Source organism: Euprymna scolopes, chromosome 19 (genome assembly GCF_053919585.1).
Source record: "Euprymna scolopes isolate OS-2025 chromosome 19, ASM5391958v1, whole genome shotgun sequence".
Classification (NCBI taxonomy): Eukaryota; Metazoa; Mollusca; class Cephalopoda; order Sepiida; family Sepiolidae; genus Euprymna; species Euprymna scolopes.
The window spans coordinates 48,934,943-48,955,523 of record NC_136500.1 but is presented as its reverse complement, the minus strand read 5'-3'; the positions used below and the strand labels follow the sequence as shown (position 1 = coordinate 48,955,523).

General features: G+C 31.2%; 1 protein-coding gene across 1 annotated transcript; it reads left to right on the top strand.

The window, feature by feature from the left end:
- The first annotated feature begins 419 nt into the window (after positions 1 to 419).
- On the top strand, positions 420 to 20,203 carry LOC145303568 (rhodopsin-like). Its single transcript, XM_080145081.1, has 4 exons — positions 420 to 539; positions 12,636 to 12,883; positions 16,880 to 17,016; positions 19,125 to 20,203. Exons 2-4 carry the CDS (start codon positions 12,702 to 12,704, stop codon positions 20,150 to 20,152), a joined length of 1,347 nt encoding a protein of 448 aa, XP_080001207.1. The 5' UTR covers positions 420 to 539; positions 12,636 to 12,701; the 3' UTR covers positions 20,153 to 20,203.
- Positions 20,204 to 20,581: the final 378 nt, after the last annotated feature.

Here is a 20,581-nt window from a genome sequence, read left to right as displayed (position 1 = left end):
CCTTATCTAGTACCCCCTCTCTCCCTCTCTCTCCGTCTTCTTTAACTCTCGGAGCTTTCGAACAAAACCTCCCCGACCTCACCCCGATCTATTACCCAATCAATCAATCTATCTGTTATCATGTTTGTTATTCCGCTGCTTTGTAAACATACCTGAGCCGTCAATCCCTTACTAAGTATCGCCCAATGGCTTAGGGCAGTAAAAAAATTAAATAAATAAAAAAACGGTAAAAGAAAAAGAAAAGAAAAAACAACTAGAATGGGTAGATCGACCCACCCGTTTATATTGCCTATCATCAGACCCTCCTTATTCAGAGAGGCTCAGTAACTGATAATCCTTTTAGCTGGTTGATCGCTACGCTGGCCAACTCCCATGTTAGGTGGCCGAGCCGACAGCGGCACGTCAGACGACGGATCAACTGTTCGCCATGTTGGGCGGGAGGCCCTGACAAGTATAAAAAGGCCAGCGTACATTGACAATCGACCATTCTTAACTTTCTCCCAGGGAAGAATCAGGTCCACTGGCTTTACTGTAGTGGGGTAAGTACAATGTTTTCTCTTATTTGTTTGTTCATTTATTACTCTCGTACCTCAAGTTTAAATAATAAATTTATTGTTTTGTTTTTTTTAATAATAACTATGAGTGCTTTATATTGTATAATATAAAACTTTATAGTTATTTTATTATTATTTTGATTAATCCAGTTCGTTTTTGTGTTGTTCTCTTTTTCCTTACGTTGATAGCTATATTATTGAAAAACAAAACATGGAAAACATTACTTTGCTTTAATAGACTATGAAAAACGCAACGCGAAGGAATTGTTGATTTTCACAATTTACCTTACAAACAAACAACAACAAAAACAACGACAAACGGAATTTTAATTTACAACAAAAAAGAAAGAGAGAAAAATGAAATAAATGAGACGTTGGCTGAATTTAATTGTAAGCAACACTCCATCATTACCTTTCCTCGTCATCATGGGGATACTAAACAAAAAAAGCGATTTCAACTGAAGCTTTATTGCAGATAAGCTTTCAGCACAAGATGAGAACTTACAAATATCAAACAATTTTTTTTTTAATTTGAAACGATACGTTTGATTGATTACTCTGATTTCCAGATGAATACAAAAACAAAACTTTTGCCAGGAATAACAAAACGAAATACATTCTTACTGAAATCCTAACGGACTTATATTCTTTTATCAATTTTTGAACATGTACATGAGATTCAATACTGACACTGTCCGTGTCTTTTGGACTGTTACATTGAGCTGATCTCTGCTTTAACAATTAACAATGGAATACTCCTTGAATTTTACTTTAAAGCAAGGAAGAGAATAAAAGATTGCAGAAGTCCATCGAAGGATCCTTGACATTTTAATGGTCAAAACTTACGTAAACGACTTTCGCTGTTATTTTAAGCTAGTAAAGTTGTCCGGTTTGCCCACGTGTTAATAATGTAACAAATACGTACCCTCTACCCACCTTTTTTTCAAAAGATACGATTGTCCATTGTTCGACAGTGCAATGCAAACATTTTTTTAATTTCATCTGACGTCAGTTGTGTCGAAAGTAAAACTCGAACACTTTCTTGTAAATCTGGCTAGGGCATGTCCAGAAATGGTACAACGATATCGCGAGGCCTGCGTTGTTGCTGGCCTGCTATCGAATATAAATATGCCAGAAACTCGTCAGAAGTATGTTTCAGCTTGAACAAAGGTGGTTCAATATTATTGTGGGGTCTGCGTTTGCACCGGAAATATTTTAAGTAATGCAGCAATATACAAAAGATGAAGGTTAAAACTGTGTAATTTCCACAGGTATCTTTAGTCTCCAAAATAACGTGAATGATGTATACAATAATACAATAATTATATACAAGACAAACAGTTATTAACATTGAAAAAAAATGAAGGGTACTTCGTTTTCCTATTCATTTATTTGCATAAATATATGCAACATGTATTTCATTTAACAAGACATAATAAAATATATAGATTCTGAATTAATGATCAATATATATATATTTTTTTTTGGGGGGGGGGGCTACTCTAAGTTTTGAAATGTTGAAATTATGCCAACATATTTTGTTTATCTCTAATGTTATTACTGCGTATTTTATTTTTATTGTATATGACATTCATTGTCATGACGTTTATGGGCGTGATTTGAACTTCCGGAAGCCTATGTTACGAAATATGTTTACGGGTTATCAATAACAGCATCAACAAAAATAAATAACGATTCGATTGTTTCAATAAACAGATGAAAAATAATTTAAATTGAATAATAATAATAATAATAATAATAATAATAATAATAATAATAATAATAATAATAATAATAACCATTATGGATTGTAATAACCGTTTAATTAAATGGAGTAATAATCGTTTAATTAAATAGAGTAATAATCGCCGTTTTGGAATTCTTTCGATTTTCTCCAAAATTCGATTTTCCTATACCCATTTTTTGCCCCGGAAACCTTCGAATTTTGAGGCAAAATCTTCACTAAAAATCGTTACATATTTTAGTGGTTTGGTCTCTAAAAGATCTCAATGCAATCATACAACAAATGTAAAAGAAAATACAAATGAAAATAAGAGGTGTTATTAAGATGAACGCAGTTAGTTGATTCGATGTTTTCGATAATGATAATAATAATAATAATAATAATAATAATAATAATAATAATAATTATTATTATTATTATTATTATTATTATTATTATTATTATTAGTGTTAAGGCTTACTCGATAGGATTTTTCACACAAAAGATTATCAGTAATCGCATGTTCCTTAACTTCTGAGTGGCAAGTTTCTCCAGATATTCAGTATTCTTCGTCTCTTTCGAAAAGCACTGCAACAACCATTGCCACTACTACTACTACTACTACTACTACTACTACTACTACTATCAATTAACAATTTACACAGTTTTTCTTTATTCTCTTGAACTAGTTACCTTGACATAGCTTCATTTAACTTTAATCCATAGTTCAGGGCTATAATATCTAAATGCATAATGTTATGTTCCGACCAATATGTCGTTGACTACTGTTGTTTACAGACTTCTAGGTGTGATCCCCTAACTTGGACATAAATATATCTGAATTATCTTCCTTCAACGTGGTCGTTTGGTGGACGCATCGTCCTAAGCGTGTGGACAAAAGAAAAAACGTTGATCTGAGTCCGAGGATTTCGAATAGTGAGATTGGTGAGTGAAATAACAAAATCGTATAATGCAATGCTCTTTGTGTAAACAAATAGAGTTTCAGGCGCTTGGACAATGGTGAGCATTGTAATTTCACCTATTTATTTAGCAGCAGCCAAAATAGCCTAATGGTTAGAAGTGCCGATTTTGTCTAGACTGTCATCATAGCTGTCGAGTATTGACTTTGGCATGAGGCAGTTGCTAGATTAGCCGCACTGAAGAGCTGTGATACAGCGTTCAGTCCGTCTGTGGGTTACTAGCCAACCGAAAGAATAAGGCAATAAAATTAATTTTTTTATTATGTACGTGTGTTTTTTAAAACATATTTGTTTCTGTCCTAAAAGTTGGAGGAGACAAATGAAAAAAAACAATAACGAAGAAGTCGAATCGAAATCAATATATTCAGCATATATGCTGCTGGGAGATCAGGCGACCGTTTATGCGTGTATAATTCTATTTCTATAAATTTAGGCATATTTTTATGTGTCGATGTTTAGATCCACAAGATTGAATCTTGACCTACTTGATCGATTATTCTGGATTTTGACACACATCTGATAAGCGTAAGTGGCCCAACTGTTAGTTGTATTTAGTGTAATTTACTTATATATAAGTGGGGACAATTGCTGCTTTATTTAGTTTAATGTAGTGTTACGCAAAGCGAATAAAAGTTTCGTTAAAATGAAGATATTATTCACTTTTACAACATTTTAATAATAGTTTAAATCATAATTTTTTCAAATGTTTCAGTGTCTTTAGAGGTGTCTTACGGAATTTTTGGAGGGCACATTATAGGCACAACCTCTCATTTCGAACATTCAAATACGTTAGATTTTCCTTGGATTTAATTCATAGCCGTTAGTCACAATTAAGCAAGATTCGCTGAATTTCAATTTCTTCTTAAGACAACCTTCAGCTTAAGCCTTACATATTAGACATAATTATGACTAGGATCAAGAAAATAAGTTTCAATCAGCTCAATCAGCACAGTTAAATCTTTAGAATTTATTGTATTATCGTAAGGTATGTGGAAGAAGAAAAAAAAACAACAAATGGTAGGAAACTGTATGAGTTCATGACCCCGAACTAAGTAATGCATATACTTAAATAGTGACGCTTTTAAACAACCAAACACACACACACACACACATATATATATATATATATATATATATATATATATATATATATATATATATATACATATTTATTATTTACCAGTGGTGAAAAAACCGGAATAGAGTGCTCAATGTGTAGCCAGAGCAGTATATAAGAAATTTATTACTGTGAGTCCAGAATGAGTTTACATATTGTGTCAACTAGAGGAAGATCCCCAAAGAGAGGAAAGTTGGATATTTCCTCTCTTTGGGGATCTTCCTCTAGTTGAAACAATATGTAAACTCATTCTGAACTCACAGTAATAAATTTCTTATATATATATATATATATATATATATATATATATATATATATATATATATATATATATATATATATATATATATATATATATATATATATATACTTATGACAAGGAAGCATGGGGAATTCTCTTAGGCAATGACCGAACTAATCCTTTGTTATGTAGTGGACTTATATATATAAATGTATATATATATATATATATATATATATACATTATCTCATACATATGAAAAAATATTATATTTGATACTTTATTATTTACAAAAACAAATAAATTGTACATGTATTTTGAACATACGCATATATGTATATATCTGCATGTTTATATATATAGTCTCATTTAAAAACACGTATTTACATGCGCATATGTATATATATGTGTGTGTGTTTACGTTTATATATATGTGTGTGTGTGTGTGTGTGTGTGTGTGTATTCGCATATAATATCAATATTATATATGTTTAATATACACACATATAAATATATGAAAATATATATAAATACATATGAATAAATTGACTCAGAGAAACATTTGCACATATATCAATTAGTACATGTATATGCCCGTAAATGATTACGCACACAAACACATATATATGTATATATAAGTATACATATACACCTATGTATATGTATATATATACATATATATATGTACTTATGTATATATAAGCTAATATATGTATATATATGTATATATGTATATAAATGTACATGTACATATGTATATATACATATCAATATATATATATATATATATATATATATATATATATATATATATATATATATATATATATTATACGAATAGTCGTGCCACTCCCTGTGACCATGTGTTTATCTAGTTAAGAATATATTTACTTATATTCTAGACTAAATGATCCTTTAATTAACTGATCAGCAACGATGTGTTACAGCATAGGTATGTGTGTGTAGCGAGAGAGGGGGGGAGAAAGAGATAATACACCCTTTAAACATGTCCATATTACCTTCAAAATATTCCTCAAGTTTTTTGGATTAAGCAAAGTAGATAATCCCTCTGCTTCATCGCTAGGTGAGGATATAGATTACTAGGGGGTTGAGGAGTGGTGTTGGCGGTCAACTACCCATTGGTGGATACTGTTTAGCCCATGGCAGACAGGCCACTAGGCGATGCCGTTAAAAAACTATTGACTACTGAAATCAGATAATTGATATTTACTTACGGAACTTCACACGATGAAATAAAAAAAGGAGAGAGAGAGAGAGAAAGAGAGAAGAAGAAGAAGAAGAAGAAGAAGAAGAAGAAAGCCAAGCACATCAGATTATATTGATCGGCGTAGAGAATTCTGACCCCACCCACAGGATATATCATCACGCTGTCAACTTCGCTACCAATCGTTTTAACGGACTTAGTCGCTCTACCGAAACGGATTAAGCAGGCGTTGGCTTATTAGAACTGAAGGAAAGAGAGAGAGAGAGAGAGGGGGGGCAAGAGAGAGAGAGAAAGCGAGTCTGTGACGTGGACATATAGATATAAATACATAGAGCGATTGAGTAAGGAAAGCCAATTCGAACAAAAGAGAGGCAAAGGGAAAGAGTGAGAGAGGGACAGAGAGGAAGTTTGAGAGAGAGAATATTATCTTAAATGTTTAGCTGATTAGGCCGGTACAAACCGGCATTCCAAGGTTATGTATCAATTAAACCATCGACTCTCATGCCAAACATGATCAAGCAAAGGTTCCTATTGGTGACTAAAAGCATAGATCCGTATCTAAACTCATTAGTTAATCGGATACAGATCTTACACCATTCGGATTAAAGACGGATCAGTTAATCGTTATTAAAATAGAAGAAAGAAATCACTTCATGTATCTGGATTAAGCAGTTGTGATAATTTCGTAAATCTAGGGAGCGTTTTCAAACACTTTCACCTGTGTGAGATTTACATCCTGGTGGAAATGGCTTTTTATCCTAAGGCGACATTCACAAACCTGTTGAATGCTTATATAAATACGCAACATCGAAGGAACTAGCTGAACGCCCCCAGCTAGACGTTTAACAACTTTTTAGGTAATTTCCGCGGGTTTTTTTTTGGGGGGGGGAGGGACTGAAATATCTTCAGCCTTTCAATCTCAGATAAATCTTTATTCTATCAGGTACTTTTTTACAGCGAGTATAAATTATCTTCTTTTATTTTAGAGAGAGGGGAATATCACAGTGTCTGGCGCCATAAGGGATCTTCAATATTTTATTTGGGATGATTATATCCTATATTTGATCCACATCGTGTCTCTGACAAAATCTACTGATATTATTAAGTCACGACTATATTCACACGTGCCATGTGTTTAGCTCTGACGAGGTTCATGCGTACCGAAATGTCGTCAGCGGAACAAGATTGACAAGACGACTTCTTAGCCCAGACAATTTTGGAAAACTTTGCAACGTGTGTATTTTTTACCTGCTGATGATATTGTGGTTTGCTTTTCATGCGTATAATCAACAATATCAGGCTTCCATTTTGTGAGGAAGGCATTATTAAAAAAAAGATAGGAATAACTGCGATCGCTTCTTTTTTTTTTTTAAATAAATACGTAATATACGACCCATACGTTTGCTAATTTTATTAAGTATGTTTGATAGTTTAATAACCTGCTAGAAATTGGTTCATCTTAAAAGTTATTGTCAAGTGTCATTTTTATTTTGTCACAATTTTATCATAAAAGCATCTCATTCGGTATCCCCCTCCTCCCTCCTTCTCTCTCTTTCTCTCTCTCTCTCTCTCTTTCTTTCAGGGCCTTTAGTCTTCTTCCCATTCCCATTGTTACATACACATTATTACACACACACACACACACACACACACACACACAATTCCTTAGAGATAGGTAGAAATATAATGTTCTCTTTACTTTTTCTTTCTCTTTGTTTCGTGTCTCTTTCTCTATCTAACACGCACACTATATATGTGTGTGTGTTTATGTATATATAAATCCCTCTTTCATGTTTTTTTTTTAATTTGGCCCACTTCGTCTTTCTCTCATCGTCTATCTATATATATATATATCTATCTATTTATTTCTCTTTCTCTCTCTCTCTTTCTCTCTCGTTCTCTCTCTCTCTCTCTCTCTCTCTCTATATATATATATATATATATATATATATATATATATATAGATGTACTTAATTTCGTTTTCTTTTTATATCTGCTTCTTCTTCTTCTTCTTTTCCAAATCTCGCCCTTTCTCTCTCCCTATCTCCCTCATTCTCTACCTCTTTCTTACCTGCGAATGCCGCTCCACCCCACCTAAGATAATACCCAGGACATGTAGGATGCTATTATCTCAAAACTAATCCGTTCTAATCGCATTACCAGAGAAGTGAATGACAGGTGTTGATTTCCTTCTGTGTCGAATTTAGAATTAAATGCTTCCAACTCTGTCCTTGGAAAGAATCCTTATCATTGACCAATGTAGACATAAAACCCTTCAATTCAATCCCGTTACTGCTGTTACCTTGTGACTTCGTTGCCGTCTTCTCCTCTTGCAGACACACACATACGCACACACACATATACATTTATATATATATATATATATATATATATATATATATATATATATATATATATATATATATATATATACAGATAGATAGATAGAGAGAGAGAGAAAGAGAGAGAGAGGAGAACTATGTGTGTGTGTCGTAATTTAGTGTTATATAAAGAATAATAACAATATTCAATTCTTTCTGCACGGATATATATATATATATATATATATATATATATATATATATATATATATACACACACACATTAATGGACACTATGCATTGTCATAATCATGCACCATATCGTCTGTATTTTAAATTTGCGTGTAGAATTTCCAATGTTTATGTAAAAGGAAACGTATCAATAGATAATCGTAATTATGTTTAGTGCCAAATGATATATATATACACATATATACACACATATATATATATATATAATATATATATATATATATATTATTGAGAGTATTATGACAAAGTTTCTAAAATTCAGAGGACTGCAAATCTTCTGTGTATTTTATTTATTTGTTTTAAATAAGAAATTTTGTAAACGTTATTTACATAGTTTAATCCCCATATATATATATATATATATATATATATATATATATATATATATATATATATATATATATATGCGTGTGTGTGTATGTGTGTGTGTATGTATATATATATGGAGATTAAACTATGCAAATATACGATGGACTTCCTATCTTTTCATGTAGAATTGTTTCACAACAACAACAATATATAACAAATAATTTACAATTGTATATATATATAAAAGATTTCTATTTACTTGTCTCCTCATCTCTCTCTCTCTCTCTATATATATATATATATATATATATATATATATATATATACATACATATATATATATATTATAAGCCACATTTATCATTTATAATTGTTATGTTTCTATTCTCTTCTTTTTAATCCCATACTTCTCTCTCTCTCTCTCTCTCTCTCTCTCTCTCTCTCTCTCTTTCTTTATATGTCTCTCTTTTCTTTTCCAAATGTTCTACCCTTTCTTTGTTAAAGACTCGCAGACTTGGGTCTTAGATGGTCCTTAAATAATCTCGTGAGTCCTGCTTCCATCCTCTTTCACGCCACATGCTTTTGTGTCTTTTTTGTTTGTTTTGTTATTTTTTAATCTAATGATATCTATTTTACAATTAAATGAAAGAATGAACTGAACTGAATAAAACAATAGTGCATTCATATAATTGAACACCGAAAGCAGAAAAGTAATTTTAAAGTCTCAGAGAGTTTTAAAGCTCATGTTTCAATGTAAATATTATAATCACCCATTCCAATGACCGAAGTTCTGTCCGTTTGTTTGTTGTACATTGACTTATTTCATAAATTGTTTGATAATATAATAATGCGCCGACATACGTTATCTGCGTACGTACGTTATCACCTTTCCCACACATTTTCATTTTAAACGAGATCGTCTGATTAACAAAAATGATGATTAATCTGATAAAGCCAATGTAAATAATTTTACTTTACAAATTTTAAAATTAATTTTTCCCAAATCAAACGGTGTCGTCTCTTCGACTGAATCAGTGCACTTTTAAATAAATGCATATCAAAAAGTAACATTTGTTCCACTGGTTTGAAAAAACATATACATTTAGCAGACGATTATTTTTATGATAGCAAGAATTGACACAATTTCGAATAAATAAAGAAGAATCACGTTCGTTTCATTCATTAAAAAATAGTTGACTTTTTTTTACGAAAGAGTAGCTAGTATTTGCTGATAGTAGTAGTAGTAGTAGTAGTAGTAGTAGTAGTAGTAGTAGTAGTAGTAGTAGTAGTAAACGATTATGTATTGATGTAGAAATTACTGTAGAATTCCCATGTGTTTCTGCTTGTATTGTGCGATTATTCGATTTGGCATATTAACCCATTTGCTAGTCTAGACGAACAGTACTGTGTAGTATGCAACGAAACAGGACTGTATGTTGATGACTACAAATATATTTTAAGCCCCCCTCCCTCCTTTGGGTACAGCGCTGTCGTAAATAATCTCACCCAGTACTTAATTGGCTGAAAAATGCGAGGCTCGCTGTTTGTTTGTAAATAAGCGGTTTGAGCATTATAAAAGTGGTGGACGGATGTTTGTTTAAAATAGACATTTGGCGGGGTTATTTGCGGTCATCGCTCCCGTGGGTCGATCGGTAGAACTGCTGACTATCAACACGATGGTCCTAGGTTCAATCCTCGTCTTGGGAGAGGTGCTAGTCTAGCGGCACTGATGAGTTGTGATACAACGAAACAAGACTTATGCCGATGACTATATATATATATATATATATATATATATATGTGTGTGTGTGTGTATCAATGTGCATTATTATTATTATTATTATTATTATTTACAATCCAAAGCATTACTAAATTTACATTAAATATGGATAAGTAAAATAAAATACGCTGCCTTCGTTAAAGATTTCGAATACTTTTGCATTCTGTTAACTGACGCAAATACACCGAATACCGATCGCTTCCAGTCACTGCCTTGGTAACTTTATGATTCACTTATTAAACGATTGCAAGAGTTTCATGATTAAGCAGATAAAATGTTCGGTTCTTTAAACTCTAGTAAACCATCATTCAATAAAAATTATCTCTCTGTATGTTATCTATTTAAAAACAAACAATCTTTATTAATACCTTTGCATAATTCATTAATTATTTAATTGAATTTGCTTTATCAAACTAGCGCTTAATTTGACATGGTCCCTTTCTGCTTAGGCAAATAGCGGTTGTACATCAAGATATGCGAACTTAATGCATCGGTTTCCAAATAATTAAATTATATACAGAAATGAATTTGGAAATATATTTAATATTTTCTATTAACTAATTCATTATTGCCCAAGTATTTTTCTATAATTCGTTACGAAAAATCACTTGTAATCTTAAATTTCAGCAAAATCATTTTCAATGTTTCATTTAGCTTCAAAGTATAAGAAGATCATTTATTTATATTATATACAAATCCATATACAATATATTTATGCTATATATAAATCCATATACTATATATTTATGCTATACATAAATCCATATATTATATATTTATACTATATATATATAAATTATATATTTATATTATAAATAAATTTATACGTTATCTATTTATATTATATATAAATCGATATATCATATATTTATACTATATATCAATTCACATATTATACTTTTACCATATATAAATTCATGTATTATATATTTATACCACATATAAGTCCATATATAATGTATTTATGCTATAGATAAATTCACAGATTATATATTTATACAATATATACATCCATATATGATAGATGTATATCATATATAAATTCATATCACATATATTTATATCATATATAAATTTATATATATCTTTATATTATACATGTATTTATCCTATATATGCATTCATTTTGATTATTTTAAAAATGTGAATTGTTGATACGAACTACTTACAAAACTACATTTCGATTGAATAATGGATTATAATAATTGTATCCTTCTAATCTAGGAATCCATGATACATTACAAAACTGGGACATTATTGATGTCACCGTCCTAAATAACTAATAAATATGGTTTTAATAGAGTTGAACACGAAAAAGTAACAAAATATCAGTATTTTAAAAAAATTATTTATAAACAACATGGTCTCTGAAAGAATACACATTATACCGCTTGTGATAGGAGCAACTTGTCTAATAAAACACAACTTAATATATATATATATATATATATATATATATATATATATATATATATATATATATATATATATATATATTTACCGTGGAAGGCCAAGCTGTAACGCAATACAGTTGGAAACAATAAAGAGAAAAATGTCTATCTTTAAAAGAGCCCTCGGATATAAATCTAAAACTTTAATGAAATCCAGTCTTAACTTCAGAGGGAAGCTCCTTGATCTTTGGAGACTTACTGAAGTAAATTAAAAACAGGGACATTAATGCTGCCGATAGACTTCATGACCAACAATGGAGATCTCTGAAAATACAGATTTTATTGAAATACTATTAATTATCATCCTGGTACTGCGTACTGATGGGTTAAGATAATGTTGTCATTTTCTTGGAGCAGTGTATGTATTGTAGAAAATGGTGTGTATTCCAAGCTTACTGCGATGCGAACACACATAAATTTTAGAAACATATTTGATGCTAACCAGGATTTTATTGAGTAACCTGTGACGTATTTATATGTATTTTATGTAGTTATATGTATGTATTTATATGTTTGAATATGTATTTTTATGTATTTGTATGTATCTATATGTTTGAATATGTATTTTTATGTATGTTAATTCATGGACATCCAATTCATGGATGTATGTTTATGATGTATTGAATGAATAAGAAAACAGACATCTAACAATTTTTTTTACTTTTTCTCTTTGTCTTTACAGTTTCAGGTAGATTGGCACTAGAACACTTCGAGAGCAACGTCTAACTGAGAACTGTAAATCCTCACCATGGGTAGAGATATCCCAGATAATGAAACGTGGTGGTATAACCCGTCTATTGTGGTTCACCCCCATTGGAGAGAATTCGACCAGGTGCCCGATGCAGTGTACTATGGTCTCGGTATCTTCATTGGTATCTGTGGTATCATCGGATGTGGCGGCAACGGTATTGTAATTTACCTCTTCACCAAGTAAGTATGAACAAGGGCTACATTCAGGCAGTGATTTAAAAAAATGGTTCACGTTTGCAAGGTTGATTCAACCGTAACATCGTTTGTTACTCGTTCAATTTTCCGTGTTAGAATAGACTAGACTTTAGAACTACAGAACCTGTGGTGTTGGAGGCAACTAACGTGTGAGAAGAAAAATTACAAACACACGCGCGTCTTCTTGCTCATTGGTGCGTTGGGAGTTATTTTCTTATTAAAAAAATCGCTCCAGACAAGGCAGGAAGCCACTTGGTGTTAGAAGCTAAACAAATACTACTTTGAGTTTAAAAACTAGCCAACGATAAATGTTAGATAGAGAGATTAGGAACCAGTAAACGGGAATTGTCCCTTCTTTGTCATACATGGAATATGAGGACTAAAGAAGAAAATATAAGAAACGAAAGTTATGAGGTTGTCGAAAGTAAACAGAAAGTTCACTTTCTTCTTATTCTTATTCTTATTTTGAGCGATTTTTTTTTTGTCATAAGTAACGCATATGATGCATGAGACGTTAAACGCCATTCAATTTCACAGTCGCGGCTACCTCAGAGAAATAATTACTTGCCCTGACCACTTGATCGGCTGCACTCAGAAAACATGAGTTGGCAACCCGCGCTATATTACCGAGATTATATCCGGTGTTCTTTATAGATTTATCAGCTGAAAAACACTGACGGGGTTTATATTGCAATGATATTATGTTGTTGTGTACAACTCGTATAAAACCAATTGAGTACACCGCGAAAATATAATAACCATGCAGCCACATGCAATTACTTAAACGATTAATCTGTTTGTAACGAAACTAGTTCCAACTTTATAATGAATATAGAAAACGAACCGGGGGCTTCTTTATATGTAAGCTAATATGCAGAGCTTATTTCAAATTAAATAGAATCACTGTTCCAACTGTCTTCAAATCTTCTGCGTTCAAAAATACAAAAAAAAATGTTTTCTGATGTCAAGAATGAGTTCGGTTTTCAATATTATTCAAACAATTGACATTGCGTATCGCATTGATCAACGAAAGACGTTTCGAAATTGCAATTCTAAACGAAAATAGTTTTGGATAAATGTTTTCAAACAGTATAAATCACTCTACGCATCGGTCATTCATTGTGGTGATCAATTGCAGTGATGAAAAGGGGGAGATAATCAAGAATAAGCAGATAATCAACAATGAGACAAGACACATTCAATAATTGAATATTTCTGATGAAAGTTTTCGCTTGTTAAATATAGACATCGGGTTTATGTTGTATATTATATATGCTACGTATATGCTATATATATATTATATATATATATATATGATATATATAAAAAAAGGAATATCTGCCTTACTACAAAAATGCTAGTTTATTTTGATGTCTTAACCCCCCCCCCATTTTTGCTGATGCGGAGACTTTGTTTAAAAAAAATCAAATGATCAAATTATTGTTCAAGGCATATTGTCTATTTCAATAAAAACATCGTTTCCGAAACGATCGTACAATCTATTGATTTATTTTTTTCCTTTTGAAACTGATTTTTAATTCAAAATTATGAATCCTTTACCAAATATTAAAATAGCTCTAGGACATCGAGCTTATATATATATATATATATATATATATATATATATATATATATATATATATACATTACAACGAGCACTGTTTTCTTTTAATAGTATTAATACATTTACTAGCTCATTAAAATAAACTCTGCTCTTTAGACTAGGTCTAATTTCCTCAAAATTAATTAATATATATATATATATGCCATATATATATAGCACATATAATTTTGTATCTTAAAGTACGTATATAGTTCGACTGTATATACAATTCTACTAGTCTATATATATATATATATATATTTAAAAACAATGTAGCATTTGATATATTTAATGAAATACAGTATTTTACTATTTTATTTCAAATTAACATCACCTTTTACAATACATGGAAATATTGTGGGTTTCACTGTAACAAAAGTATAAATGTAAAGGAGTACTAATATAATAGAGTACTAATAAAATAGAGTACTAGTTTAAAAGAATACTAATACAAAAGAATACTAATAAAAAAGAATACGAATATAAAAGAATACTAACATAAAATAACTAATCTAATAGAGTACTAATATAAAAAATTCTACTAAAAAGAATACTGACATAAAAGAATACTAACATAAAAGAATACTAACATAAAAGAATACTAATATAAAAGAATACTAACATAAAAGAATACTAACATAAAAGAATACTAACATAAAAGAATACTAACATAAAAGAGTACTAATATAAAAGAGTACTAATATAAAAGAATACTAACATAAAAGAATACTAACATAAAAGAATACTAACATAAAAGAATACTAACATAAAAGAATACTAACATAAAAGAATACTAACATAAAAGAATACTAATATAAAAGAATACTAACATAAAAGAATACTAACATAAAAGAGTACTAATATAAAAGAGTACTAATATAAAAGAGTACTAATATAAAAGAGTACTAACATAAAAGAATACTAATATAAAAGAATACTAACATAAAAGAATACTAATATAAAAGAATACTAACATAAAAGAATACTAACATAAAAGAGTACTAACATAAAAGAGTACTAACATAAAAGAGTACTAACATAAAAGAGTACTAATATAAAAGAATACTAACATAAAAGAATACTAACATAAAAGAGTACTAATATAAAAGAGTACTAATATAAAAGAGTACTAATATAAAAGAGTACTAATATAAAAGAGTACTAATATAAAAGAATACTAATATAAAAGAATACTAATATAAAAGAGTACTAATATAAAAGAGTACTAACATAAAAGAATACTAACATAAAAGAGTACTAATATAAAAGAGTACTAATATAAAAGAATACTAATATAAAAGAATACTAATATAAAAGAGTACTAACATAAAAGAGTACTAACATAAAAGAGTACTAATATAAAAGAATACTAACATAAAAGAATACTAACATAAAAGAGTACTAATATAAAAGAGTACTAATATAAAAGAGTACTAATATAAAAGAGTACTAATATAAAAGAATACTAATATAAAAGAATACTAATATAAAAGAGTACTAATATAAAAGAGTACTAATATAAAAGAATACTAACATAAAAGAGTACTAATATAAAAGAATACTAATATAAAAGAATACTAATATAAAAGAGTACTAACATAAAAGAGTACTAATATAAAAGAATACTAACATAAAAGAATACTAACATAAAAGAGTACTAATATAAAAGAGTACTAATATAAAAGAATACTAACATAAAAGAGTACTAATATAAAAGAATACTAACATAAAAGAGTACTAATATAAAAGAGTACTAATATAAAAGAGTACTAATATAAAAGAATACTAACATAAAAGAGTACTAATATAAAAGAATACTAACATAAAAGAGTACTAATATAAAAGAGTACTAATATAAAAGAGTACTAATATAAAAGAATACTAACATAAAAGAGTACTAATATAAAAGAGTACTAATATAAAAGAATACTAACATAAAAGAGTACTAATATAAAAGAATACTAACATAAAAGAATACTAACATAAAAGAGTACTAATATAAAAGAGTACTAATATAAAAGAATACTAACATAAAAGAGTACTAATATAAAAGAATACTAACATAAAAGAGTACTAATATAAAAGAGTACTAATATAAAAGAGTACTAATATAAAAGAATACTAACATAAAAGAGTACTAATATAAAAGAGTACTAATATAAAAGAGTAAAAGTGCACCATGTAAAATAGCACTATTACATTAACATTTGTAATACTTTATTTTTTTTAAATATTATGCTTGAATAAGAAATGCATTCAGATGGATTCAAATTGCGTCAATGATATCTAAGTAACATGAACTGCTTTTAACAAATTGCTTGATAGCATGAAAAATCACTATTTTCTTTCTTTTTTTTTCTTTTTTTTCTTTTTTTTAGAACGAAGTCGTTGCAAACACCAGCCAACATGTTCATCATTAACTTGGCTTTCTCCGATTTTACTTTCTCCCTGGTAAACGGTTTCCCCCTCATGACGATCTCTTGTTTCCTTAAAAAATGGGTATTCGGACACGCTGGTAAGTTGTGCCTTATTATTTTTTTATCCGTTTTAATTAATGCGTCATTATTTATCAAGGAAAAAGATCGTTAGAGGATAAGAGTTATTGGGGCGGATAGATTGGCAGCTGAATGATGGATACTAAAAGCCCCTACATTACACCCACTAAAACCAACATCAATTCTTTCCCCTTTGTCAGAAACCGCACTCAATATGTGGAATAAAAGACAAAATAGGAGGGAAACTAAAGTTACAAGATTGACAACAATGTAAACGCTAATTTCTTATAAATGCGCATATGCATCGTCGTGTATATGACGATAATCTTGGTATTATCATATCATCATCATGTCGTAAGAATCCGAAGATTCTGTTGTTGGCATTGGTTTCCCCGATATTTTTTCTAGACTGAATTCTTTCTAGAAAGAGATCAGATAGTTACGGGAGTAGCCACGTGAAGGTTGCCAACATCCTAAGTGAAAGTGATTCTTTAATGAACTGGATTCGAACTTGGGACACTCAGGTCGTCAGTCCGTGTCGTTAACCACTGAACCATCGTCACCTCCTGGTATTACCACATGTATCTACAACATAGCCTACGGTAATTTAGAAATGTTTATAAAAATAAATGTGGTTCGATAATTATTATAATAATATTGTAAGTGTATGTCAGACCGATAGTAGTAGAAAGTGCTTGTTCTCGATGGGAATTTGATTGTTCCTGCCGGACATCCATACAATGGAAATATATCACAAACTTATACATGGGTTTTCGAGATAGAGAGTGAAAAGAGAGGAAACTAATTGAAAGCAGTGATTTTCTGATGTCAGCTCTTTATGAAACCCAGCAATGTGAAGCTCTCGTCGAACAGTTTTTGTTGAAACGGGATTACCCGGATGATTGTTAAACTCTGCTGTAATTTTGGATGCCATGGTTTTGTGCTCTTTCTTCGCAATCCTTACAAGAGCTCCACGATCTCTTTTAGATAGCTTTGGCTTTTTTCGATAATTTTGTTTGAAGGAAAACGCTTTCCCTTCTTTTTCATACACTGTTATTACGTTCAAGACAATTTCCGGTTGATACGACCATACGACTATCATCTGCTATACGGGCACCAATAAGCTGCCCTCTTTGTTAAGCTGATAGATTTGTCATTTTAAGTTTTCTTATATTATGTACTCTCTGAAATAAATGGAACCAATTAATTCATGACAATAATAACCACAAATGAAAGAAACTGAGACTAACATTTCGGTAACTTTGTTTTTTCAGTTTTTATAGATGTTTAAAAATTGATGCAAATCTAACCAGGTGTTTCCATCATTTCTCCAACCTCTGTATATCTTAACATTAACGTACTGTACGCGCAATAACCCTTACCCCCGAGTGGCTTCCGGGCCTTGATAAGTGGTGACCACCTTGTAAAAAAAAACATTCATCATTTATGAGTGCACAAACAATACTTATTGTCTTTTTAATTATTATTGCAATAGACTATGTATTTTTTATAAATGCAGATACTGTATGTACAATGCATAGTTTTGTGACCCTGTATTAATAATGCTTTCAATTACAATTTATTACTAAATTGTATTGTATTATTATTACCCGAACTGCGTACATTTATTTAAGTTTACCTCCAAATTTGTTCCACTTTCTATCAATTCTAATACATTCGTTTCATACATAGAAAATTACTTTACAACAGAGTAATAGAGTATAAGTAACTATGCTATGTTATTGTCCTCCTGTACTTGCGTTTCTTTTTTATTAAAATATTATTGCAGCACAAAATTAAAGTGTATTTATATTAGCATCATTACATTAGTGGAATACATACCTGCGTACAATATTACTACATATCATTAATAAGTAAGAGTGTTTTAGATAGTGTTTAATAACCATTTAATTGACGTTTGAAAACTGCATCCATATTCGCGGATTTTCACTATTCTCGAGAGAGTAAATAGCGTGAATTCCGCGAATAGCGAGGCAATGCTGTAACTACTTTTGTGCTTATATCAATTCTTTCTAAAACTTAATGTGATTCATGTATGTATAATTGTATGTTTCTAAACTGTAATTCGCTAATAAAATCCCTTTCTCCCTTTTTCTTTCACTTGCAGCTTGCAAAGTTTACGGCTTCATCGGTGGTATCTTCGGTCTTATGTCTATCATGACTATGGCTATGATCTCCATCGATCGTTACAATGTAATTGGCAGACCTATGGCGGCATCGAAGCATATGAGCCACAGAAGGGCTTTCATCATGATTATCTTCGTATGGTTGTGGTCTGTCCTATGGGCTATCGGTCCCATTTTCGGCTGGGGAGCATACACCTTGGAAGGTGTCCTTTGCAATTGTTCTTTTGATTACATCACCAGAGATTATGCCACCCGATCTAACATCATCTGCATGTACGTCTTCGCTTTCTGCTTCCCTATTATCATCATCCTGTTCTGTTATTTCAACATCGTCATGTCGGTGTCTAACCACGAAAAAGAAATGGCAGCCATGGCTAAGAGGTTGAACGCCAAGGAATTGAGGAAGGCCCAAGCCGGAGCCAGCGCTGAGATGAAATTGGCCAAGATTTCAATTGTCATCGTCACACAGTTCTTGCTCTCTTGGAGTCCATACGCCATTGTGGCTCTTCTTGCCCAGTTCGGCCCACTCGAGTGGGTAACACCTTATGCCGCCCAGTTGCCTGTCATGTTCGCCAAGGCCTCTGCTATCCACAACCCTATGATCTACTCTGTATCTCATCCTAAATTCCGTGAGGCAATCTCCAACACATTCCCATGGATTCTCACCTGTTGTACGTTCGATGAGAAGGAAACTGAAGACGACAGAGACGCAGAGGCTGAAATCCCAGCCAGCGAGCAGACCCAGGAGACCTCTCCCACTGATGCCGCCCAGGTGAAAGAAATGATGGCTATGATGCAGAAGATGCAAGCCCAACAAGCTCAACAACAGGCCGCCTACCCACCACAAGGATACCCACCACAAGGATACCCACCACCACCACAGGGATACCCACCACAAGGATACCCACCCCAGGGAGCATATCCACCACAGGGTTACCCACCACCACAAGGAGCACCCCCACAAGCAGCCCCACCAGAGGGAGTTGACAACCAGGCTTACCAGGCTTGAGCAACCAGCCTAAGGACTCTGTAGACATATTTTTGTAGATTCCGCAAGAAAGAATTATTGAAAGAGAGAAATATATATATATATATACAGTTCGTTGGAGCCTGTCCGTATCTTCTGAAAATGGCGTCTGTATGAAAATGAGAAGAAAATGGAGCTTTTTGTATCTTATCGCAATAACTGAAGATGACATGGCTAACACACTTGTAAAAAAACACACACATACAGAAATCAGCGTTAAGAGACACTTTCTTATTAGTTCTCCATTTACCCATTTTATTATAATTTTTTACAATTTGTAAACATTGAGTGCACACACAGAAGTTTCCTATAAAAACTATAAAAATTTGCTAATCATGAAATAATTATAATAAACCAAACCAAAAACAAACACTCTGGGAATTTCTGAACAAACTTAAAATACCATATAAA